General features: G+C 42.3%; 1 protein-coding gene across 2 annotated transcripts in view; it reads right to left on the bottom strand.

Annotated features, from left to right (window-relative positions):
* usp25 (ubiquitin specific peptidase 25) overlaps nucleotides 1–26,025 on the bottom strand; it is a 55,591-nt gene that overhangs the window by 19,549 nt on the left and 10,017 nt on the right. Inside the window, exons 5-20 of one of the 2 annotated variants that reach the window (XM_060908543.1) lie at nucleotides 25,797–25,959; nucleotides 24,795–24,881; nucleotides 22,153–22,290; nucleotides 21,801–21,877; nucleotides 21,425–21,498; nucleotides 21,027–21,178; nucleotides 20,758–20,885; nucleotides 20,589–20,684; nucleotides 14,086–14,250; nucleotides 13,679–13,905; nucleotides 13,506–13,576; nucleotides 12,706–12,934; nucleotides 9,865–10,095; nucleotides 7,567–7,706; nucleotides 5,942–6,100; nucleotides 1,964–2,059 (exon numbers count right to left, since the gene is read on the bottom strand). In XM_060908543.1, the coding sequence (XP_060764526.1) occupies nucleotides 1,964–2,059; nucleotides 5,942–6,100; nucleotides 7,567–7,706; nucleotides 9,865–10,095; nucleotides 12,706–12,934; nucleotides 13,506–13,576; nucleotides 13,679–13,905; nucleotides 14,086–14,250; nucleotides 20,589–20,684; nucleotides 20,758–20,885; nucleotides 21,027–21,178; nucleotides 21,425–21,498; nucleotides 21,801–21,877; nucleotides 22,153–22,290; nucleotides 24,795–24,881; nucleotides 25,797–25,959 (2,233 nt within the window). The remainder of the gene's footprint in view (nucleotides 1–1,963; nucleotides 2,060–5,941; nucleotides 6,101–7,566; nucleotides 7,707–9,864; nucleotides 10,096–12,705; nucleotides 12,935–13,505; nucleotides 13,577–13,678; nucleotides 13,906–14,085; nucleotides 14,251–20,588; nucleotides 20,685–20,757; nucleotides 20,886–21,026; nucleotides 21,179–21,424; nucleotides 21,499–21,800; nucleotides 21,878–22,152; nucleotides 22,291–24,794; nucleotides 24,882–25,796; nucleotides 25,960–26,025) is intronic. The other variant, XM_060908544.1, reaches the window with a different exon arrangement.

The raw sequence follows: 26,025 nt of genomic DNA, 5'->3' as shown, positions 1-26,025 counted from the left end.
TTACAAATGACTAGATGTACTGACAGACAGAAAACAATTATGAACAAATTACTGGGCAACAAGCTTGACTTAGGAACATTTCAGCAAAATTAAACAATTAAGCTGTATTATTTTATGCAAACAAGCAACAGTTCATCATTAAACTAGAACTATCACAGCAGGCAGCAATCATCGGGGTCCAAGCACTCTTTCGCAAGTACGGTATCTGGCCCATAGCTGCCAACTTGTGCAGTTACACAGAATACTAGAGATTAGCAACATGGAAATTATAACCACATTTCTTGACATTTGACCAATGCTAATGATGTCAAATGCTTGCTGAAACCTGACGTGAACCAGATTAGCAGGATGCTAGCTAAAACAGTTCAATTCAACTGGACCATGTTATGGCGTCCCCTAATTAGATGCATGTGTCAGAATTGGGACGTTATCTGCATCGTACATGTCTATCAAAACCGTTGTCAAGAGGGTCTCTTAGGTGTCTTTAGGGCCAACACAAAAAACTTTGGACTTTTGCATGCTAGAATTGAGACAATTCATTAAAGTGCATATCACGGGTAAATTCAGGAGCAAGATCAATGTAATTCTCCTATTTTATATTAAACTTTGGTCAAATATCTGTAATATTCTGCATTCTCTGCAATTTTTTTTACCTTGCGCAATACCAGAAAAATTCAGTTGAAATCAAGCCATTTGAGGCGAATTGGTCCGCCTCTGAAAAAACTTGGCATTTGGATTTCCCGGCAAACACTGATTTTCGTGATGTCGCGTGCGGGACGCCTCCGTCTGAATCCTACGTCAGCGCTGGTTTGTTTATGAAAAAACGACCTGGTGGTTTTCTGCAAATTTCTTCAACGTTATCGCGTAATTATTAAAATGGTTAACAGATGTATCGTAGGAGGGTGTAGCAACACCAATCATGATGGGATTCGTACTCATCGTTTCCCAAAAGACCGGACAATGAGAGAGAAATGGGAGCGCTTGGTCTACACAGGCTGTGCACTGAAACCGTGCAAAGCTCGCGCAGCCTGCTGGCGCTTCCGCAGATAACGTCACGAATCTGGCTCCAGACTCCCTTGGGATTTTTCCAGACACGTTTTATTTTATTTTTTTCTGGTGTAGACAGATGACCTTGTGCAAAATTATCCTTCTGGATGAGTGTGTAAAGGGACATACTTTCATATAAAAAACCCCGAAATTGGTCCAGAATATGCACTTTAAAGTATCAGGAATCGCAGAGAAATTCCATCTATTGCAATGGCCATCAAGCTGAATAATTTACAAGTCTGTGGGAAAATGTTATTTCTGCAGCTTTAAGATCAACAAAAATAAAGTTAATAATTAAAAAAACAAACAAACCTCGAGTTAAAACCATAGCAGCTACACCTGCACAACTCTTAACCAGGTATTTTCTTGTGACCATGCCTTACAGTGTGGCCTGCATGTATGTATGTATGTATGTTGAAGGAGAAGAAGAGTAGAAAGATGAAGAATCCCAACAAAAATAATAGCATTCCAGCATTATATGCTTGGACCCCTAAAAATCCTAACAAGAACTATAAGATTGCAGCGTGAAGCGTTTGAACCCCGAACTACATTATCTAACTTCGAGTATGATTAATTATTAGAAGAATTAATGCAATTCCAGATTCAGTTTTGGAGCCAGGTTTGCTGGTGCAAAATGACACCAAACTAAGTACCGAGGAGGGAATTGACTCATGTTTCACTGCGAAACGTATAGTTTTTATACCTGAAACAACCTTTCTACATCAGATTTTTATAAATAACAGTGTGCCATACAGTGTCAGAAATTCCATCAGGTGAGATTGTGTGGTTTGAGGCATGCACTTGGATGAATTCGACTAAACCGTTTCTTTAAAACTTGACAAGAATGAACACACACAGAACAATAGCACAGCCACTGGGGCTGCGGTCTTACAGGCATGAATAGCACAAAAAGTACCTTGAAGAAGGCTGCTTCAGGACCAGACTTGTCATACACACTCCTGGCTTTGCCAATGGCCATTATAATACCCTGCATGTTTGGAGTCATCATTGTCTGCCCAAAGAAGGAAACCATGTTAATACTGTTTAGACCGGGAATCTAGCCTCGGCAGTCACACAGCGACGCTCATCACACTATGACACGCAGTCAGTCAGTGAATTCATCACCACACAAACAGGCGCAGACAGACATAAGAACCACAGCAAACTTGCTGCATTAAATCTACAGAAATCATGCAGTACCCTAATGAATGAATGTTCAGTACCTAATCCACTCAAACTCATGCTGTCTCTAATAAGGTCAACGTGGCAGTTGAGATCTAAATCTCTTCACGAGCATCTCCACAAGACCTCACGAGCATTACTTATATGATATCGACTCGATAAAAGACATGGAGCCAGGTGCGATAGAAAAATAATCAAGAATGGGGTTTTAATTAAAAGAAAGACACGTCAAACTTATCAGTTACATTTACGTCCATGAAAAAAAGTTATTGCGTACGTTATACTCTCACCGGGCACTTTATTAGGAACACCCTTCTATCCACCTGCTATTTTATGCATTTATCTAAATCAGCCAATCCCTTGACAGCAGCACAATGCATAAAATCACACAGATACAAATCTTCAGTTTATGTTCACAATGTTCAAACATCAGAATAAAAAAAACCCTGATCTCCAAGTGTGACTTTCTTTCACTGTGGTATGGGTGTTGGTTTGAGCCAGATGGACTGGTTCGAGTATTTCAGAAACTGCTGATCTCCTGGAGTTTTCACTCACACACAACAGTCTCTAGAGTTTACACAGAATGGTGCGAAAAACAAAAAACAAAACACTGAGTGAGTGACAGTTCTGCGGGTGGAAACAAACACCTTGTTGATAAGCAAGGTCAGAGGAAAATGGCCAGATCGGTTCGAGCTTTTTTGCCAGGAAGGATATAGTAACTGGTATAAATCACTCTTTACAACCGTGGTGAGCAGGAAAGCATCTCAGCATGCAACAGCAGGAGAACACATTGGGTTCCACTCCTGCAGCCAAGAACAGGAATCTTAGAATCAAGAACAAGTTCCTATTAAAGTGGCCAGTGAGTGCATCTAGCAGCTATAAGCGTTTCTTCCCTCAACAGCCTCTACTTTTTTCTCTCTCTAAGGTAATAAGACTAGATAGATAGATAGAGCTTCTTATTTTACCAAGAAACCACAAAGCACAATGTCCTCCATCTTAAAACTTTCCAGTGGTGTAAAAAAGTTACAGCTTTACCTCTGGCTCATACAAAACTCCGTGACTAACCTGCGATTCGCCTTACAGCCGGAACTGCCGATCCGAGCTGCTGGTATAAAGAATTAACGAACAGCTTCTGACCAATCAGAATTGAGAATTCAGCAGTGCTGGATTTAAACTGCATTTAGCACATACAACCCCGATTCCAAAAAAGTTGGGACAAAGTACAAATTGTAAATAAAAACGGAATGCAATAACTTACAAAGCTCAAAAACTGATATTGTATTCACAATAGAACATAGACAACATATCAAATGTCGAAAGTGAGACATTTTGAAATTTCATGCCAAATATTGGCTCATTTGAAATTTCATGACAGCAACACATCTCAAAAAAGTTGGGACAGGGGCAATAAGAGGCTGGAAAAGTTAAAGGTACAAAAAAGGAACAGCTGGAGGGCCAAATTGCAACTCATTAGGTCAATTGGCAATAGGTCATTAACATGACTGGGTATAAAAAGAGCATCTTGGAGTGGCAGCGGCTCTCAGAAGTAAAGATGGGAAGAGGATCACCAATCCCCCCAATTCTGCGCCGACAAATAGTGGAGCAATATCAGAAAGGAGTTTGACAGTGTAAAATTGCAAAGAGTTTGAACATATCATCATCTACAGTGCATAATATCATCAAAAGATTCAGAGAATCTGGAAGAATCTCTGTGCGTAAGGGTCAAGGCCGGAAAACCATACTGGGTGCCCGTGATCTTCGGGCCCTTAGACGGCACAGCATCACATACAGGCATGCTTCTGTATTGGAAATCACAAAATGGGCTCAGGAATATTTCCAGAGAACATTATCTGTGAACACAATTCACCGTGCTATCCGCCGTTGCCAGCTAAAACTCTATAGTTCAAAGAAGAAGCCATATCTAAACATGATCCAGAAGCGCAGACGTCTTCTCTGGGCCAAGGCTCATTTAAAATGGACTGTGGCAAAGTGGAAAACTGTTCTGTGGTCAGACGAATCAAAATTTGAAGTTCTTTATGGAAATCAGGGACGCCGTGTCATTCGGACTAAAGAGGAGAAGGACGACCCGAGTTGTTATCGGCGCTCAGTTCAGAAGCCTGCATCTCTGATGGTATGGGGTTGCATTAGTGCGTGTGGCATGGGCAGCTTACACATCTGGAAAGACACCATCAATGCTGAAAGGTATATCCAGGTTCTAGAGCAACACATGCTCCCATCCAGACGACGTCTCTTTCAGAGAAGACCTTGCATTTTCCAACATGACAATGCCAAACCACATACTGCATCAATTACAGCATCATGGCTGCGTAGAAGAAGGGTCCGGGTACTGAACTGGCCAGCCTGCAGTCCAGATCTTTCACCCATAGAAAAAATTTGGCGCATCATAAAACGGAAGATACGACAAAAAAGACCTAAGACAGTTGAGCAACTAGAATCCTACATTAGACAAGAATGGGTTAACATTCCTATCCCTAAACTTGAGCAACTTGTCTCCTCAGTCCCCAGACGTTTACAGACTGTTGTAAAGAGAAAAGGGGATGTCTCACAGTGGTAAATATGGCCTTGTCCCAACTTTGAGATGTGTTGTTGTCATGAAATTTAAAATCACCTAATTTTTCTCTTTAAATGATACATTTTCTCAGTTTAAACATTTGATATGTCATCTATGTTCTATTCTGAATAAAATATGGAATTTTGAAACTTCCACATCATTGCATTCCGTTTTTATTTACAATTTGTACTTTGTCCCAACTTTCTTGGAATCGGGGTTGTATAACTTAACTTCCTGTCCGTTCTGAACTATTTCCGTTCTGCATTCTAATACGAACGTTCCTGTGAAATAATGACAAAGTTTTTTAACTCAGAAACCCTATGCCGCTTTTCCACTACCAACGCGGCTGAGATGGGCTGAGCCGTGCTGTGCTGAATCGGGCTGAGTCGAGCTGAGTGGGGCTGTTGGAGTTGCATTTCGACTACAACCGCGCTGAACCGTGCTGGCTGGAAGTGGGTGGACACATTGGGTGGAGTTAGCGAAAGTGGGTGGACGTCACGTGATGTCGTTAGGCGGCGCAAACAGTGACATCAGTGACCTTTTAAGCGGTAGTCTCACGACCCGGAGAGTAAACAATAAACATGGAGTCATTAGTGTTGCTGGTCTTGGTGCTGTGGCTTGTTGTCACCGACAATGCCAACAGATACTGGCAAGAGCGTATAGATGAGGCGAGGCGCATAAGGCTTCAGAAATCCTCGTAATTCGTAATTATTATTCTTCCGGGTTTACGGTGTTTACAGATCTCAGCGTGCTCGCGGGGCGTGTGTGGGCATGTGAGGACATGCCTCCTCACCAATCAGTGCACAGGGGAGTGTCTCCTCACGCCCCTAGCCCCACTCGGCTCAGTTTGGCTCGCTTCAGCCCCACTCCAAAACCATGCGAGTTTTGGGTGCTGAGTAGGGCTGAAGCGAGCTGAGTCGCGCCGCTCTGAGGTAGTCGAAACGCGAGCCGTGTCGGGCTGAAGTGAGCAGAAGTGAGCTGAAAAAGGGTCGTGGAAAAGGGCCATTAGTCAGCTTAGCTAAAAGCTGGTCAAAGCACACTATTTTAGCACACTGAATCAGGCTGTTAATGATGCAGCTGCTCAACACCTCTGGAAAAGCCCACATCACACACACAAACACCAGCAGGAACGGGGGCTACCTCGTCATCGTACCCCCCCTCTCGGGACTGAATGACGAAGGTTCCTACGTGAGGGATGGCCACCTCCACCACCCGATGGGGAGCGGCTGCGGTGGAGGTGGACCCATCCTGTGCAGGGTCAGGGGGAGGGGTTTGGGCAGGGGATGCACAGGACTCCGCCTGCAGGGACAGAGGTGAGGAAAAAGTGCAAGAAAAATAGACAGAACATACACAAAAACAGATGGTCAAACAAACAGGAACAGCTGGGAGAAATGGAAATTGAGGACCGACATGAATAAACAAATAAATGAAACTGATTAGGATCCAGGACCCAGCGTTCATTCTCAGAGATTAACAAGAGGAATCAAACTGTAGCCTCAAGGATAAATCCCACCAACAGAAAGAATATAACTGGAGAAAAATAATTGTTCTTTCCCCATTTAGCTTATAAAATGCGTTACAGAGACAATTAGAAGTGAAGAAAGTGCAAACACCAATAATAGCCAAGCAATTGACTATAAATCCAGCTCTGAAAGTCTGAAAGTACGACATATTTATTCTACTCCCCAAGGACCAAATCACAGACTCTGTATTACGAAAGATGGCTGTTCAGTGGCATCGAACAAAATGACTTATTATGAGGGATCGAAATGAAAACCCAGGATGGTTATTCAAGCAATGTTGTTTGTTTATAAGAACTACAAGAGATTGCTCTTTCAACTTGAGTAGTCAGTGTCAGAGGTGAGAATTAATTACTGCCTTCTGAATTAATTATGTTTGAAGGACAAATCAACAAAAAAAAAGAATATTATCCAGGCCTTACTGCAAGAAGTAAATCTAAAAGCAAGTACTTGAAATACTTGGTGGGAACCATGTTGAAATGTTTTCTCAGAGCAGACATGATAATCTAACAAGGTCACCAATCTATTTTCAAGCGAAAAGTAACTAAACACTGGTGGCGTTGTCTGTGATCTAAATTTAAAAAATAAATAAATTTGAAAAGAAAAGAAACAAAGATCTTCAGGGATTTAGAGACCTTTAGGATCGAAACACTGCTGTACACATGGACATGTGTGTTTTGTTGGCAACAAGCTAACTAGCAAGCAAACATCAGTGATCTTGAGATTTATTATGGATTTACTCTCTCACCGTTATAGATTTAACCAACTAATCTGAAGTAAATACTGCTAAAATGCATTGAAAGCAGTGAAGTTTTTTTTAAATGTAAGATAATGTCATCTCCTGAACTTGGGAGTTAATGGGCAAATAAATAAGGAGGAAAAAAAGTAAATAAGGAAACAAAAACTCAGGTGAATGTGATGTTTGATAAAATTTTAAGAATGTTATAAAGCAACACCTGATGTAGTAATGTAAAGACCCGGGGGCCATATCTACCCCAACATAAAGTCTGCAAAGTACATCATCTGCACTGATCAGGGAAATAAGACACCAAGAAATAAGTCAGCCTTTAAAACCCCAACGTAGGCGTTTACTACTTTGTCAAACTAATCTAGCAGTGTCTCCCAGTAGGTCCTTTGGGTTCATTAGAAAAAGAGAGAAAACGAGTTAAATGGCCCCAGAGGAACTGACCCAGACACCACTCGTCTGGCTCCTCAGCATGTGTGCGTGCATGTGTGTTTTCTTACAGCGCAAAGCAGAGCCTCTGGATTCTTCTCATCCTGTTCAGCTGCAGCTCTGCTGATGGCTCGCTCCGTGTCCTCCTGCAGGTGTTTTGAGTCATCCGTGGGCGATGGTTGCTCCATGTAGTCCGGGTCCTGCTGGCAAGCTGAGAGTCCACACACACACACACCCCGAGTCAGCAACTCATTATGACACTCCAACCCTCTCAACAATATGTGAAGAGTCTCTGAAGGGGTCTCCATCCACATCTTTTCATATTGCTATTGAAATGCATTACATTTTGAATTGCATGACAAAACCCAGAAAAACTAGCACACCGAATTTTTACTCTCCATCAGGGCTCTTTCAAAAAGTAACTCATATAAACACAATGATCTGTCTTTTTGGAAATGGTTTCATTGCAGTTGCATTTCACCTCACAGACATGATTCGTTTGACATGACAGTGCTGTTAAATATTCAATTCTGAATCATTCTGAAGGTGTTGGATTTTCTATAACAGTAGCTCTGCTCACAGTGCAGCTTAAAATCACAGGTTAAGATCAATGTGCTTGTTCTAATACATTACTGTTCCCATAGTCACACCATAGGACTTGTATAGTCCATATTAATGGATTAAGGGGAGGGGGAAAAAACAAACAAAAAAAACCCCGTGTCTACGTTGAAGTTGATATGGTGACGTTTCCTGAAAGGAGATGTTTGGTTAAGATCTATAGAAGAAAGTCTCCAGTGTCAGCGTTATGTAACAAGCATAAGCTATACAGTAAAGCTGTAACTTTTCTCACGCTAGAAAAGTCAAGCTATGAAAGAGAAGGGAAACAGTTTATCACTGTTGTAATACAATTAACCAGAGCATCAGTGACGCAGTAGCTCACACAGTTGTACCAATCACAAAACCAGGGAGTAACTATTGTGCAAACTGATTAGATATTCCAAACAAAATAATCAGGATCAAAATCCATTGAAACTCAGGGAGGAGTAGTAATTCTGTGAATTGCGGACGGACGACCGACGGACGCCACACGAGGACAATAGCTCATCGGCCAGTGAGCTAAATATATACATGCAGCGTGTGAAAATCTTGTCAACAGTAGAATACACAGCCATGAACGACTGCTAAGTAATAAATTAGCAACTTGTAAATGAAAATTCAACAAACCAGACAGTAGCTTTTGTGAAGACTTACAATCATCCAAATAAAACAATCAAAATCAAAACCCACAGAGAACTCTGCAAGGAAAAGCAAATTTCCAGAAAGTTCATCACACAGCTTAATTAGCAATTTCTTCATAAGAAATCAACAAATGAAATAGTAACTTTTGTGAAGAACAATTAGATCTTGAAAACAAAACAATCAGAATCAAAATGCATTAAAACATCAGGAAGGACTAGTAACTTTCCTGAAAGTTTGTTAATCAAGACAAATTAGCAACTTGTTAATGAGAAATCACAAAACCAAGGAGTAAGTATTGTGCAGACTGATTAGATATTCCAAACAAAACAATGAGAATCAAAATCCATTGAAGACTCAGGGAGGAGTAATCATTTTTGTGAATTGCGGATGGAGGCCGCATGATGGCGATACCTCATCGCCTACGGCCGGTGAGCTAATAACAACAACAGGAATGAACTTGGGCTCCCAGATGGCCCAAGAGAAAAAAAAAGCGTTCGCCCAATCATCCGGAGACAGCTACTTCGAATTTCGATGATGCTCAAGAGAGCAAAACTGGCCCGTGCTCTCAGGGAGGGAGGTGTGGCATGGCATACACTCTCTGCTCTGTCAGTTACAGCGACAACAGCCAATCATGGACTGCATACAGAAGTGGGTGGACAGCACTTTCCTCGGAGTGTGTTACGCCACCCTCTAATGTTGCATAAGCAACAGTTCTAAAAGATGCAGTCGGTTGGCGTCACATGTCTCGAAGGAAGCATGTGATTGCCTTCGCCCTCCCTGGTTGGTAGCTGTCATGTGATAAGGGAGACCTGCAACTATAACTGGATAAAATGTGCCAATTTTGACGACAGACTGCACATTTCCATTTTTGGAAACCTGAATATTGGATTTGCACTAGTGACACTCATTACATACAAATAAACTAGGTTGACGTCACCAATCAGTGTCAAGTGAGATCAGGTTATGCCCCAGCAGGCGGTTTTTACCTCGCTTTCATAATGCTAACACCTCCAGGTAAGAGATAAAAATAACTGTTCACATAAGTCACGGACATATGGAAGTGTCCTGTACTTCCCTTACTCCACGCTTGTGTGTTTATACAGTGTGTATGGTGAGTGGTGAAGGCTGACCCGTGTTCTCGGCAGAGCTCAGCTCGGCGCTCATGGGACGAGGAGACGCTGCGGCGGTGGCAGCTGCAGCCATGGCCAGTTTCTCCTGCTGGGCTTTCCTAGCCTGCATGGCATCCCACTCCTCCAGCTCACGCTCAAAATGGTGGTTGTCCTCCTTCACATACTCCTTCAGGTCTGGAGGAAGCTTATCTAGACCACTCAGCGCCTGGCCTGTCTCCTTATCAAACACCTCTGAGGCGCGCACACACACACACACACACACACACACACACACACACACACACACACACTTTTGTTCACAGACTCAGCCAATGTCAACATCTTACGCCTCCTGCTTCCCAGATGTAGAAGCACAAAAGCAAACATTCTCAAGGATACAAGCTATTACTAATTTTAGAAAACGCCTTATTATTCATGAATGAAATCTTTTTTTGGGATTTTTTTTAAATCATGTTTTACTTCTACACTTCATGTTGTACGTCTTTGATTTATGCTACACATAGTTTTTGTAGGGCGGCACGGTGGTGTAGTGGTTAGCGCTGTCGCCTCACAACAAGAAGGTCCGGGTTCGAGCCCCGTGGCCGGCGAGGGCCTTTCTGTGTGGAGTTTGCATGTTCTCCCCGTGTCCGCGTGGGTTTCCTCCGGGTGCTCTGGTTTCCCCCACAGTCCAAAGACATGCAGGTTAGGTTAACTGGTGACTCTAAATTGACCGTAGGTGTGAATGTGAGTTAGGGTTGGGCGGTATCCAAATTTTGATACCTTTAAACTGTCTCTGTGTTTTCCCGGGGTATACGGTATTACCGAGAAAAAAATAATATTTTGTTTCGGCCTACTGTGTAACGTGCGCCTATGCCTCAAATGTACTATTTAAAAGCAGCATAGCGAATTGTGTGCATTGTGGTATGGATTAAGCAGCAAAGCGAATTTTGTGCATTGATGAATGGATTAAGAGATATTTCAAAGCATCACGCAACTCTTCCTTCATCTTGAAAATAGCATTCAACTGTCGTTTACACGTCTGCGTTGAAACGCCATTTGCAGCACTATTTCACCTACTCCATCAAAAAAAAGGACACGATGAGCAGGATCATACCCTTTCAAGCATGGGAAATAAAAAAAAGAAAAAGAATCAACCAACACCCAAGTCCGTTTAGACTGCGCGATAAACCATATTCTTCAGCGCAAATGAGGCGAACCTAATTCAAATGCGTGATAGCTGCACAAGGCAAAATCATATGGGCCCACGTCATGCCATGGCTGGGAAATTAATAATCAAATGGTCTTACCTTGCTTAAAACGTTGTCTTGATCACATAACTCCTTACAATTATTCCACTTAAATCCATACGGTTTAACACACCCAACAAAGATAGCAAGCGCATTGCTAATTCCCACCAGAAACCTAACAGTTTACGCTACGATGTTTTCTTCCGTTTCTTCAGTAAATGACATTTCAAACGTTTATTACCCACATCCCAAATGTCATACGTTATATTATTTTACCTTGTTGTTACTCATGTAACCTACTCAAAACACAACTCATTGGAGAGATCTCGTGGAAGTGGAGTACCCCAGGCTATGGTGTGCCTTAGGGGACATATTAGATTTTTCGTTTGGTTTGAAACCAAAATACTGCCACACTGCCGATGTTGTATTTTTTTTTGCCACTAACTCGTTATCTTGACTTGCCATCTTTCAACCGCGGTCTCAGTCTCTCTCTTTTTTTTTTTAGATAGGACAGTATAGAGAGACAGGAAATGAGCGGGGGAGAGAGAGAGAGACGGGATCGGGAAATAACCTCGGGTCGGAATCAAACCCGGGTCCCCGGATTTATGGTACGGTGCCTTAGCCATCTGAGCCATGACACCCCCGGTCTCGGTCTCTTGCGAAGCTTTCTGTCAGACTCCAAATGTCACGCAGGGTTGCCATGGTAACGACATAAACAACCCTGCACGCGATGAGAACTTCTTTAGGAAATTGATAGAATTAGTGAAAATACGATCACACAGTTATTCGGGATGATCTTCAATTTATTATTTTATATTATGACCTCATGTACTCCATATTTATTTAGATATTATATATTTTTTTTAAATGACGGTAATGAGACCGATACCGTTGGTACTTTTGGATACCTCGGGATACCTTCTTACCGTAATACTGCCCAACCCTAATGTGAGTGTGAATGGTTGTCTGTGTCAGCCCTGTGATGACCTGGCGACTTGTCCAGGGTGTACCCCGCCTTTCACCCGTAGTCAGCTGGGATAGGCTCCAGCTTGCCTGCGACCCTGTAGAAGGATAAAGCGGCTAGAGATAATGAGAGATGAGATGAGATAGTTTTCGTATCTGTCTACTGTATCTCTGTCAGTTAAAAGAATATTTACGATTTTTTTTAACCTCAAATGTAGCCACGAAGACGACACGTACTATACCTGTCGTCCAAAAGTGACCTTTTTAGTTTTTCACTGGACCCAAAAGTCTAATATAGCTAACACATACTAGATGTCTATCGTACCAGAATCTTTACAAAGCTGCTCTGAACCACATCATTAGGTGAGTCATTTTTAATTGAAATATTTAAACAAATTATTACGTATTACAGATTCAAGTTCAAAGTGGAACTTCATTATCACTATACTGAGTGAGACAGACACTTGTGAGCTACATTACCATCAGAGCTACAGCACAAAATAAATGAAGGTCAGTGGAATGACACAGTGTGTGTGCAATGAAGTGCCGTATAAATAATGTTATAAAAAGCGCTTCTCAGACAAGTGTGCACTTTCAGAAAAAGGGATTATCATGTTATCACATTAAGTGCCGTACACTTCTGTGTAATTACCCTGGACGAGGAATGGCTTCTTGTCGTTGATGTACATGAGGCAGTACGCGCTGGCATTGCGGTAGCCGCCGAACGAGTCCCTCACCAGCTCCTCCCACGACGACTTGGTCACCGAGATGTCGTTGTATTTCATCCAACAGTGATGCTGAGGGTCGTAGATGTACGCCCAGTAGTGGCCTGCGTTGGCCTGGCCCTCGTGCACCAGGACTGCATGCAGTCGGTACGGCACCTGGAGCACGATAAAAAATTTCATCACAGAAAATCAGGATTGGTTTGAATGCCAAAACAGTCCTTGTGAATATAACAAAGGGCTAATTTTGCATTTTTAAATATCTGTGACTCAGTTAATAAGTGTGCTGTTATAGGAAAATGATCTACCACAGGGTGGCGTGATCAAGCAGAGTGACTGTTACCACCCGGAAGATGATTATCTAACAATTTAGTTCCCGTTTGCACTTGTTATAATAGCTATAAACAGTCATTCCCTTTTCAATCTTTCTTGAAGATAACGTGATTTAAAAAAAAAAAAGCTCTGACACTGGAGACTCCTTCCATAAATGTTAAATAAATGTCTCTGTACAGAAAAACCTCAGCATATTAATGATTATAATTTTTCGTTGTTAAATAACAACACATTTTATTCATATGTTTATTATTCAGGCTAAGCGACCACCGTAAAATATGCTGTGAATGAGCTGTTACTATAGAAACAATAAAATATTAACTAATCAACACCTTCTGACCAATCAGATTTGAGAATTTGGTACTCTAATTCTGACTTGTTAAAAAAAAATCCTCACCTGCATCATTGTTTTGTCCGAGTACATGAGCTCGATGGTTCTGTGGATTCTGGATATACTCCCTTGCAGATCTGGCATGACAAGTACATGGTAAGCATGTGAAAACAGACATGAAATATATCTGGAAAAAAGTGTGTGCAGGAAAGTGTGCATGCTGTTTGCAATTGCTGCACCTCTTGTGTCGTTCTCCACCTCGTTCCTCCAGCGGTGTAGGCAGCCCTCGAGCACGTGCAGCTCCTCCTCGGTGATGTGGCGGGGTGCAGGGTGCATGGGCAAGTCAGGGGGCACACGTGACTGGGTGAAGGGTTTGTGGATGGGCACACGCTGTTGTTGCTGCTGCTGAGGCTGAGGTGAAGCTCCAGTGCCATCTGCAGGGGCTGAAGGGCCCTGCTCTGCCACACTGCAGAGAATTAAAGTGTATTATTAATTACAATCCACACCATTACACAGTTTAAAGCTTGCTATAAAATACAGCAAGACAAACCATTGCAATGACTGTTTCATCAATTGCGCAATAATGCAGACAAAAGAAATCTGAGGACTGTGTACGGACTCTGCATCAGCCAGAGTCGAGTCTTACTTTGGCGTAGGAGGCACCAGAGCTGTTGTGCCACCAGGTGGTGCTGATGTGTCGAAATCCTCTATGGGTGAAGTGCACACAGGCTTGCTGGAGGCAAACTCCATGGCGTACTGAAGAACATCCGCCAGAGGAAACCTCTTAGGACCCGAGCCATAACTAAGATACCTTAAACGGTGAGACAGAATGTTCTGATGAGTACTGATCTCATACACACGGGGGGGGGGGGGGGGGGGGGGGGGGGGGGGGGGGCGAGAGAGAGAGAGACAACCATATTTCAAGATCTATAAATATAACTTAAACAAACGATGTTGCTAGAGAGAGAGAGAGAGAGAGAGAGAGAGAGAGAGACAGTGTTAAAAGAGATAGAGAGCAGGACAAGTGTGTGTGTGTGTGTGTGTGTGTGTGTGTGTGTGTGTGTGTGTGAGATCCAAGTTTAAAGATCTATAAATATAACCTAAACAAACGATGCTGCTAGAGAGAGAGAGAAAAAAAACAGATGATACACCATAAGACAGATATAGAGAAAACAGGTGTGTGTGTGTGTGTGTGTGTGTGTGTGTGTGTGTGTGTGTGTGTGTGTGTGTGAGAGAGAGAGAGAGAGAGAGAGAGAGCATCAAAAGAGACAGAGATCAGGACAGGACAGTGTGTGTGTGTGTGTGTGTGTGTGTGTGTGTGTGTGTGTGTGTGTGTGTGTGAGTGAGAGAGAGAGAGAGAGAGAGAGAGAGAGAGAGAAACAGTATTAAAGTGTACCAGTACTAGTCATGCTTACAACATTAATTATGGTTTGTCTATTACTTATAGACAAAAGACATGCACATTCGGTCAAAAAAAAAAAAAACACCATAAAAGCACTTTTGTGGAAAATTTTATTCCGTGAATTACCCACAGAGGCAGAACCATGGGAAGCAGCCACTGCCAGCCGGAAGTGGAGTACAGACATTAAAGGGATAGTTCGGGATTTTTGACATGAATCTGTATGGCATCCCCATCAACAGTGTCGTGCAAACACACTGACTTGCCCCTGACAGCATCCTGTGAGTCCAGTTCTTGTCCAGTTTTGGTCCAGACGAAAGTAGTCCGGCAAGTTTGTTGGGGTCACGAAAGTAAAACGTTTTTCGTCTCAAAACAGTATGTGTTCAAAAGAGTGATATATTTGCATCACAAACCATTGCTAAATAAAAAGTCAGACCTCGAAATCGCTTGGCACTATTTTCTCTCCCTCGGTATCACTGCGCGCTGTCATGTTGACATCTGCGCAGGAATCAACACCTTTCCCATTGTTTGGCAGTGATTAGGAGTTCAGATCAGCGGCGCTAACAAGCTAATTTGAGAGCAAGAACAGTGACAAATTTATCACCTTCTATAACCTATACAATAATATATTTGTGAAAATGGTGCGCACTTGCGACTATCCAGGCTGTAGCAACAAAGATGTGGCTGAATCTCCGCACACATTTCACCGTCGTAGTCAGACATGTTGTCGCTAACTTTGCTAGTAGTAAACAATGTAGTGATGTGTCGGTCGCGAATGATCCGGTTCAAAGAGCCGGCTCTTTGAAGTGAACGATGGGAGCCGGTTCTTCGGTGGGAGCTGAATTAGTTTTTTGTCCTTAGGTGCCTCAGAGAGAGAGAGAGAGAGAGAGAGAGAGTTCAGCTCAGCTGAAGGATGATTGTCTATTTGACAACCACGATCACTGTTTTGTTGCCGTGAATTCCTAAAGCTCATGATATAAATTGTCGCTCATAAATTGACAGGTTCGGTCGGCAACCGCCTTGGCATGGCCAGATTAATCTGCGGTATACAACGAGACAGCAGTCATTATAACAGGAGCATATTTGCTGTTCCAGCGGCTTCTCATTACTGGTGGAGCAGAGTGCGGCACTTTTTTCTCTTTTTACATGCGCTCAAGGTGCCACATATTTTGTTGCACATTGTTCTGTGTTTGTTAAAATAATTTCCAACTTTGCTTCATAGTTTCTTAGGCCTGATTTATACTTCATAATTTATTTTGTGGCATTTTGTTCAAGGTCGAGTGTGAAATAAAGCCATAAAGGATAAACAGTTGATGTCTTCTGTGTATTTTATATTGGTAATATAACACAGTTTTGCATTATGTTTGTGAGAAAATAATTTATTAATTGGTAAGTAAGTTTTATTTCTATAGCTAGAACATTGTTACACTGCTATACTTTACAAAACTTTACAATGGCTACAAAAACTAAAAAATAAAATGGAAAACATCCTATTGATAAAATATAAATAATAATGTAATTAATTAACTAGTTAATTGCAGCAATTAAATCAAAAATAAAATCTCAGGAGCCGTTTGGGAGCTGAAAGAGCCGGCTCCTTATAGTAAGAAGAGCCAAAAGAGCCGGCTCCCGAAAAAGAGCCGAAATTCCCATCACTAGTAAACAATGAATGAAACAGCCGTGGCTGTCACCTGGCGGCAGCGCGCAGTGATAAGAAGGGAGAGAAAATAGTGCCAAGCGATTTCGAGGTCTGACTTTTTATTTGGCAACGGTTTTGTGATGCAAATATATCACTCTTTTGAACACATACTGTTTTGAGACGAAGAACGTTTTACTTTCGTGACCCCAACAAACTTGCCGGACTACTTTCGTCTGGACCAAAACTGGACAAGAACTGGACTCACAGGATGCTGTCAGGGGTAAGTCAGTGTGTTTGCACGACACTATTGATGGGGATGCCATACAGATTCATGTCAAAAATCCCAAACTATCCTTTTAATTCCGGGTTATTGGGTGCGAGTAAACAAGCAGTGTTCTGTCGGTCAAGATTCCCATTTCCCAGTCAAGTAACTTCAGAACACATTGAATAAACACAGATCTAATACTTGTAATAGATCTTTATTTTATGGCACATATCAATTATTTCATGGCATTATGTGCAAATAGATTTGGTTGTACTTTGGGGGTCGAGAGCTTCGCCAGCGAAGCTCGACAGGTTTAGAATGAATAGGTCATGTATTGAGATAAATATCTTCACGAGTTTATCATACAACCATAATGGACATATAGATAGTTTTCACATGACGTCACAGAGTCGGGGATTCCCTGGTGGCGGCCATCTTTGGGGCCAAGCTTACCGTACGGGTCAATGAGCACACATTGTAGCGCGCGAGTTACATTCATTTATATTTATTTACATTTATAGTTACATTACTACTATTTAAAGCTAGCAATGGTGCACACTTGTTGTATTCACGGCTGTCGTAATAGGTCAGATGATGAAGTCAAGCGGAGCTTTTATGGAATTCCCACTGTACGGGAGCACGAAGGCAAGCAAACAAACTCAGCATACCAAGGAGAAATCTATGGCTTGCGAGAATCAACCGCAAGGATTATCAGCCTTCCAAACACAGCAAAGTCTGCTCTGATCATTTTATAAGTGGTAAGTTGTTTAAATAAACAATCAATTGTGTTTAAGTTTGTTTTTGGAAACCAAAACATCATGTGAACAATCTCTGGAGAATGCCTAACTGGAACTGCTGAGTGTACGTTTACATTGTAATGTACACTTAATATTGCTCGTTTGTCACGTTTCTATTTGAAACTTGTCACTTCACTCACGCAAGGGTCATTTTTGAAAAACATTTTAGGTCTATTCTGTATGATTTGATTTGTGTTTGGGATGCAAACAGCGCACCTTTTGGCGGATGCCGCCTGAATCGCGCAGATCCGATTTTTTTTTTTTTTGGGGGGGGGTGGGGGGGGGGGGGGGGGGGGGGGGGGGCGTTGGAGTGTCTGATTATAATTTCAAAGTAAATTCTGTATTAAAATGACTAAATAAGCAAATCCGTTACAGTCCATGAAACAGGAAGTATAAGGATGAGAAAAAAACAGTTTAAATCGGGAAGCTGCGCACATTTGTGCAGCCTGGCAGGACTGCGCAAATGTGCGCAGCTTCCCGATTTAAACTTTTTTTCTCATCCTTATACTTCCTGTTTCATGGACTGTAACGGATTTGCTTATTTAGTCATTTTAATACAGAATTTACTTTGAAATTATAATCAGACACTCCAACGCCCCCCCCCTAAAAAAAAAAAATCGGATCTGCGCGATTCAGGCGGCATCCGCCAAAAGGCGCGCTGTGAATATATAAAGTTGTATATATCAGACAGCCTTTAAAGTTTGATGAAATCAGTTTCAGGCTTGGAGCAGGCTTTGGCAGTTTCAGGCTTTGGCAGGCCCCTGCATAGTCACTTGAAAATGCATCTTTGTCCACTTCATAGGGGTCAATTCCCCCAATCAAGGCCAGTTTGGCTGCATACCGTTGTCGTGAGATGTGTATCTATATACTTCTGTTTGCTTGATTTTGCCAACATTGATCTTTATTTTAGAAAACTGACTATATAACTTCATAAATTCGTCCGAGATAACGTAGCCAGTAGTGGCGATGGTCCGTTTTGTTTGCCCACCAAGATGGCGGCTGGGGGGGCGTTCCCCGGAATGCCATGACGTCAGTGGAAAACTATCTATAGACAGAAACTTTATACTTTACACTTTCCTATGTGCCCACTGACAAATAATATTATAGTTTTTAAATTACTTAAATTAGATGAAACAAAATTTGCCACCTTACTCGGTCACACCAGAGTCAGAAGGCTGAGCACCCACTCCCGCATTCATAAAAGACTATTCACATGCCCTGTGTCCGAAATCGCTCCCTACTTACTATACAGGGCACTATATAGTGAGGACACCGTTTTGTAGTGCTGTCTGAAACGATAGTGAGGATTATTACACTCTATATAGTGCACTCAAAGTATCCCACAACGCATCACGAAAAGTAGTGTACAACCGATGGTCACTAACCAAAGCAATATATCCCATCATGCATTGCGGTCACACTGAAAGAAATCAAATTAAGAGTCTCAAATTTGATTTAATACAAGGCAGCGACAAAGAAGAAAGTATTCAGCCTTGATTTAAAAAAAAATGAAAGATGCAGGTACTTTGTATTGATTAATGTGGGAAATACGCTTAGTATAATATGTATTTATCACAAAACTACATGCATGTATTTATTATTTGAAAACCCACCAGCTGGCTGATATGACGTTTTAATTGTGCAACAGTAATGACATAAATACCAGTGCAACGGACTAGTATCTGAAAGCGTTTTTTTCATTTTACCAACGAGCTCACTATATACAGTAGTCCTCTATATAGATTCCCTAGATAGGGAGTAGGGAGTAGTGAATGAGTGAGCGATTTTGGACACAGGGATGGTAACGGCATGATGATCACTTTCACTCTTTCGGTTTCGATTGGTTTCTCTTTTGTGGTGGGAACGCCCACCGTAAACAGGATAAAAATCTGTCTGACAGTTTGGGCTATTTGGAGGTAAAACCTGTTGTGAGATGACACACGGATTTTATGCGCTTCGGACGATTCAGGACAGCGATTCAATTTCAGGACAGCGAATCGGTTCAATCTTTAGAACTGCGACACTGACGATGAGCGGTGCCCTTTTTTTTTTTTAAACTTTGACTCGATCCAGCCAAAGATCAGCTCAAGTAAGTATAAATCTCATCTCATTATCTCTAGCCGCTTTATCCTGTTCTACAGGGTCGCAGACAAGCTGGAGCCTATCCCAGCTGACTACGGGCGAAATATTTCTTCTATTTCTTACAAGCAGATTCGGTTGATAATGTGTTATCTTAGACTGGTGTTTACAACACGGGGTCAGTGACCAGTCCACTATAGCTCAGACGATCAGACAAACCAACGACGGTGCGTCACTACCGGTGCCGGAACAGCCCATGAAGGAGGCAACATGCCGCTGGCCGTGCCTGACTGGCGGAGCAGTGACTTAAAACTTGCGCATACTTGACAAGAGCTTATGATGAACGTGACGTGTCAGAACCACTGGTATCATACATGATCTTTTGAAATAGCTAGTAATTAAAATTGACTATAGGTACACTAAGAGATAGAAAGCAAGACAAGACAAAGTGTGTGTGTGTGTGTGTGTGTGTGTGTGTGTGTGTGTGTGTGTGTGTGTGTGTGTGTGACAGACAGTATTACAGTGTTGAAAGAGACAGAAAGCAAGACGGAGACAAAGTGTGTGTGTGAGTGAGTGAGTGAGAGAGAGGGGGGAGTGTGTGTGTGTGTGTGTGTGTGTGTGTGTGTGTGTGTGTGTGTGTGTGTGTGTGAGAGATAGAGATCCAAATTTCAAGATCTATAAATATAAGCTAAACAAATGATGCTGTTGCGAGGTCTGCCACAGCGACAGCTCGTCTCCACTCAGACATTCACAACACACTCCTGCCATATTGCTTTACAAATATTTACCATGTCACAGCTTTCGATTACGCTACTGAAACCACGAGACGCCTGACACACACAGCACAATCATCCGTGTCCAATCGACTCTCACAGAGCACTAGAGTTACTTCAACAATCTGTTTCTCTTCAACACAGATTTATGTCCTACATTTTAGTCCCTAAAGAAGCCCGGCTGTTTTTAAACTCACCTCTCGAGCCGCTGCTGGAGGACAGTCAGGTGTTCCTTCAGTCTTCTGATCTCCTCCCGCTTGATCCGTGTGATATCACGATTTCTGTCCATGTACCTGAGCAGAGGAGGGATTTCCCAATGAAACTAATTTCAGTGTCTCATGTCCTACACATGAGAACATCACTCACCTGTCCATGTAGAGCACTGGGGGGAACTCCAGCTTGTTATGGATCTTCTCAGGTCGGCCCAAAGCCTGGTTAAACTCGAACCGTGACAGCTCGAAGGTCAAAACTGGAGGAAGTTCAGTAAACCAATGCTGAGGGGTAAAAAAACCAAACCAAAAAAAACAAAAACAAAACACACTTTTATGGTGAGGATTTAATTTGGGATGTGCACACTACCCTGTTGTCAAAATGGCTGTCGATTGTGCATGTGCACATTTAATCAGAATGTTCACCTCCTGTCCAGATTTGGCACAGTTTTCAGCAGAATGCAGAGACTCGATCTCACCCTCCACCATGGCGGCCTCCAAACACTCGTGTAGGTCTTTAAAGCCGTTCACCTGTAGCGGGTACTGTCCGAACATCTCCGTGTTCTCAAACTTCTTTCCTGAAGGAATAACACACAAGCAGAACTTAAAGACACCTCATACCTTGACAATATGTCATGCCTAAGAATCCTGAAGTTAATTTTTTGTTGTTGCTCAGCTGAAGCCTTTGCTACAATCTTGACTTTAATCCATCCGTCAGATCTGAGAAACGTCCATCCAACATCAAGGATGACTGGAGGCCTGCAGATCTCATGAACTTGCACAGTACATAAGCTCTCCACTGACTACAACTCACAATCCCTCACCTTCAAGGACACCCACAGCCAGGAAGCGACCATAGAACAGCTCCACCATCGGGTTCTTTGGCTTCTCACCCTCTCTGTAACAAGAACAAAGGAAGTGCAGTGAGGAAATCAGCTGTACTTGGGTGAGCGTTAACCCCGCCATCCCGTGGGTCATGTTCGGTGCTTATTCAATGGAACTAATCGAAGTCATGTAGGTAAATGCAGCTCATTTATCATCATAGCACTCAGCTAATGGCTAGCATACAGAACAGGTAAAAGGTTAGAGGTCATTTTGATTGATGAGGGTGCAAAGTATGTGAGAAAAGAGCAGGAAAGTTGGCCATTCGTCATAAAAAGTGAAGGTCTTGAGCTGGAGCAGATGTGCGCTCAAGCTTACCGGTCTTCCTCTGCCTTCATCTGGAACGCGTCCTCCAGCCAGTCCAGCAGTTTGTGAGTAAACTCGCTTACATCCTGCTGTTAACACACACACACTTTCACAAAGTCATAAAAGAGCTGCAGAGCATTTTACACATAGGTCACACCAACACCAGCAGCAATTAATACCCACTTATCACCACTAATCACTTACAGTATGTGTGTGTTAATATACACATTAACTCACAAGAGCCAAATACCATGCAGTGTTTTAGGCCACTGAACATCGATCAGTCTGTGGTCTGTGATCTGATCAATATCACCGACCATCAAGTCAGTCAAAAAAACCTCAAAACCTCAGCCATGAAGCTAACCTGCTGCGACTCGCTGGACTTAAAAGCGTCCTTTAGAATCTCCACAGCCTTGGATGGGTCGACGTACTTCCTCCTGGATCCTACCATCAAGGAGAAGAGATTCCTCAGTTCCTGCATGAAGGGCAGATTCCTGTGCTCCTAAACATACAGGAAAAAGATTTCAAAATATGCTACACCTGTTTGTTTGTTTTTTAATTACATACATATATACAGACACACACACACTGTATATAAACCTATATTGGAGCTTTAACTTCACACTTACATCCTATTGAGGTATTTCACCCACGTGACCAAGTCATGTGATGCTGCCATTTTGGACGGCACGGCTCGAATCAGTTTGAATGCGAGGAAGGCGACAAACGAAAAACATAAAAGAAAAAGGAGCGAGATGCAGAAAACACCTTCACTATCCAGCGACGTAGGGCATTTACAGGGCGAGCAGAGGGAGAGGTATTTGCAAAAATTGAGGTTAGCAGGCTTAGAGAACGACGTTTGCCTGCTTCCACCAGGAATGTTCACTGACGTACGGAAGTACACGAAGCCCTCGTCTTTACCTGACTTTGGCCCACATGATCTGTATACCTATGTCGTTAAAAACCCATCGCCATACACAGGTATTGATCTGAAAGCGTATGAGTTTGGATACCTACAAATATTTTGTGTCAGGCTGGGTAACATGCCTACATCAGCGGGTCGTCCCTGGAGCCGGTGGTCGCCATCTGATTACAGCTAAGGTTTGTTCACATTTTCATTTACTTTCGGTCCTCAGGATAAACAAAATGTTATTAAATGTCATTGAAATAACTTCTTAGTCTGTTGAGACATGGCCCGTTATAAATTTGCTGTTACCAGGCAGTGACCAAGAACTGTATTATTAGGGTCGGTGTCTGTGTTGTAGCAGTGTACTAGCAACTAGCTGTTAGCACTAGCTAATGTCAACAACATCATAGCTGGTATGTTACTGTAGCAATGTTTACGTTCAGTCATTTGGATGACTGTTAAAACCTTTCAGTCTCAAGTTTTTCCTTTACTGGATTTACTAGTTTACTGAGCTAGCGCGCTCGGGCAAGCTGGGAGCTAGCGTGCGCTAGCCTGCCGGCGGCCGGCGCGCGCTAGCCTGCCGGCAGCCAGTGCGCACTAGCTCAGTAAACTAGTAAATCCAGTAAAGGAAAAACTTGAGACTGAAAGGTTTTAACAGTCATCCAAATGACTGAACGTAAACATTGCTACAGTAACATACCAGCTACTGTTGTTGACATTAGCTAGCTTGACGTTCAAAATGGCGGACACCGGGGCGTCACATGACCCTGTGATGTCAGGTGAAATACCTCAATATAGTGTCCTTTTAAAAGGTATGGGATATCATTTTAAAATAGTACCGAAATACCAAAATAAAATGCAATTAATAAAAATTTCATAAACATTTGCAGCAGAGACTGAAGATGAATTTCAGGAAACATTGGGCTGCACCAGTATTTTTGGATCTAGTTGCCAATTTAATTTGCTTTCTACTGGATTTATTTTGTGTACATAAGAGACAATGCGTTGATACTTGCATTTCAGTAAAAGTGAAGCTCCAGCGATTTACTGTGGAGAAGTGATTTACAGTGATTTATGGTGACACGAGTTATTGGAAAACGCTGAGAACACTAAAAACTACAAACACACTAGCTGGAAGTATGAAGCTAAATGCAATTATAGAAATATGTTATGTATAGGACCACGAATGTCAAACTTGTTTGAACTCAAAAATTTATTTGCATGATGTTAATTTGACAGCTTGGGAAGACGTTTTATACCATGTTCCGCAAGCCTGACGAGATTTATGCTTTTCAATTATATTCAGGTTTTAATGTAATTTTGTTTTGGTGTAATTAATCTTTAATGCTAGTCATTAAGCAATGCAGTCATCTCTGTCATCATACCTGTTCTGACATGAAAAGGGTACGACTGAACAAAGTCCAAACACTGACTGTCACTTTGAAGTGATCCGGGTTCATCTGTATGGTTATTGTGCACGCAACATGGAGAATTTCTCTCACATATTAAGTGTAAATTAATTATTAAGCCAAACACAGAACATCTTAATTTGTTATAATCAAAATATATATGAAATAGTAATTAAATACTGACAATTAATATTCTGAATGCTGAAGCAGAGATGTGAGAGCCAGAGAGAGAGAGAGAGAGAGAGAGAGAGAGAGAGAGAGAGAGAGAGAGAGCATGAGTCAACCAAGTTATATAAATATAACTTAAGAGAGAGAAGTAGTTTACATTTTCAGAGCGACAGAACAAACTGGTCACTTCTCATATCCAGTGACTTCCCCCACCCTCCTCTTCTGAGTGCTATTTGTCATGCTAACAGATTACAGCTGAAACCCTGTCTGTGCTTTTCCACCAGCCTTGAAAGGCAAGCGAGAAATCAAGTGCAGGACTGAATCCTACTCGGCACGCTGGTCCAACGGCCGTGGAAGCTGCTTAGCACAGATTAGACGTAGTGTGAAAGCTAGAGAACAAATAAAGCTTGAAAATATTCTTCCTTCAGTTCACTCCCCCTGCATGATGATTAACTGGGGGGCGCGCATATATATGTGTGTGTGTGGTTGTTGTGCGAGTGTGCTGGAGTAGGAGATCACCACCTTCTGGTTTCGGGGTAAATCCTGCACCCGGGTAGGAGGAGAATAGTTCAATACCAGTCTCTGGAACTCCAGCAGGTTAAACAAGGACTGAAAAAATAAAATGCACAAAAAATGTCAGGTTTAATGAAAACTAGATTGAAATTTTTTCCACAAGTTTTTTTTCTCTTTCCTATAAACGATCAAGCGTAAAGAACACATCCAGTGTTTAAACTCTAAAACTCTCGCCTGTGTAAGTGCTACACAACAATACGGTGGAGCTCGGATACATTAGACTGTTGTGCAGGTTAAGTGATGAAAGTGTGTTTTGTTTTGACTCTTGCGCAAGTAGTCCGGCTGCATTATTAATATAATATACAAGCCTGCGCAGCTCAGAATGTCAACAGGACTCCCCGTAGCCTTCAAATGTGCTCTGGCTTCTTCAGGAGTCCGATTACACATGGCAGGCAAACAGCATGTGACTGTGTATCCAGTGACCCAAACACATTTCACTCCATGGCTCATGTTTTATTGTGAGCCAGCGAAGATCAACACACAGCACAGCACTTTGAGGGGAGATTTATTTGACACAATCAGGACAAATTAACGCTCCAGAATCTGCCTATTCCCTTTGAGAGATACATGTGATATCTGTTTACTATGAGAAATGAGTTTATGAGATATAAAGAACTTTTTAAACCAGAAAGCTCTTTTTACACACACTAATACGCCATTATCTCATATCGGATACGTCGTTGTTTTTTTGTTGTTTTTACAGAAAATTGCCGCCACATCCATCAATTCTAATATTTAGCATCCATGAAGATTTGTAGTACCTGAAGTACTCAAAATGTGGTGACAGTTCTGGGATTTGAAGTCACAACCTCACTACCTCAAACCTATTCTTCTACTTGTGGCGTGTCAATCATGTCAACTTAAAACAAGCCTACGTTCACGACTTAATATAAAACTGATTAAATCAGAAAGCCGTGCTGAACAGTGAGACCTGGGCACAATGGAGCTCACTTGTATGACGGCGCTGAACCAGCAGGTGTTGCCCACATTCTTCAGACCTACGGGGCAGTTACCCTGCCGCTTCCTGTCGTGAGGGTTGGGCGAGTCACTCCACACCTCTGTGTGTGTGCGTTTCAGGCTGGCTTTGTTCTCTGCTATACTTGCCTCCAGCACCCTATGAGACAAAACACGACCCAGTTACACCAGAATCATCTTTTGAGTCAAAGATAAGCAACGAGAC

This window comes from Neoarius graeffei, chromosome 25, assembly GCF_027579695.1.
Source record: "Neoarius graeffei isolate fNeoGra1 chromosome 25, fNeoGra1.pri, whole genome shotgun sequence".
NCBI lineage: Eukaryota > Metazoa > Chordata > Actinopteri > Siluriformes > Ariidae > Neoarius > Neoarius graeffei.
This window is presented reverse-complemented; position numbering and strand designations above follow the sequence as displayed.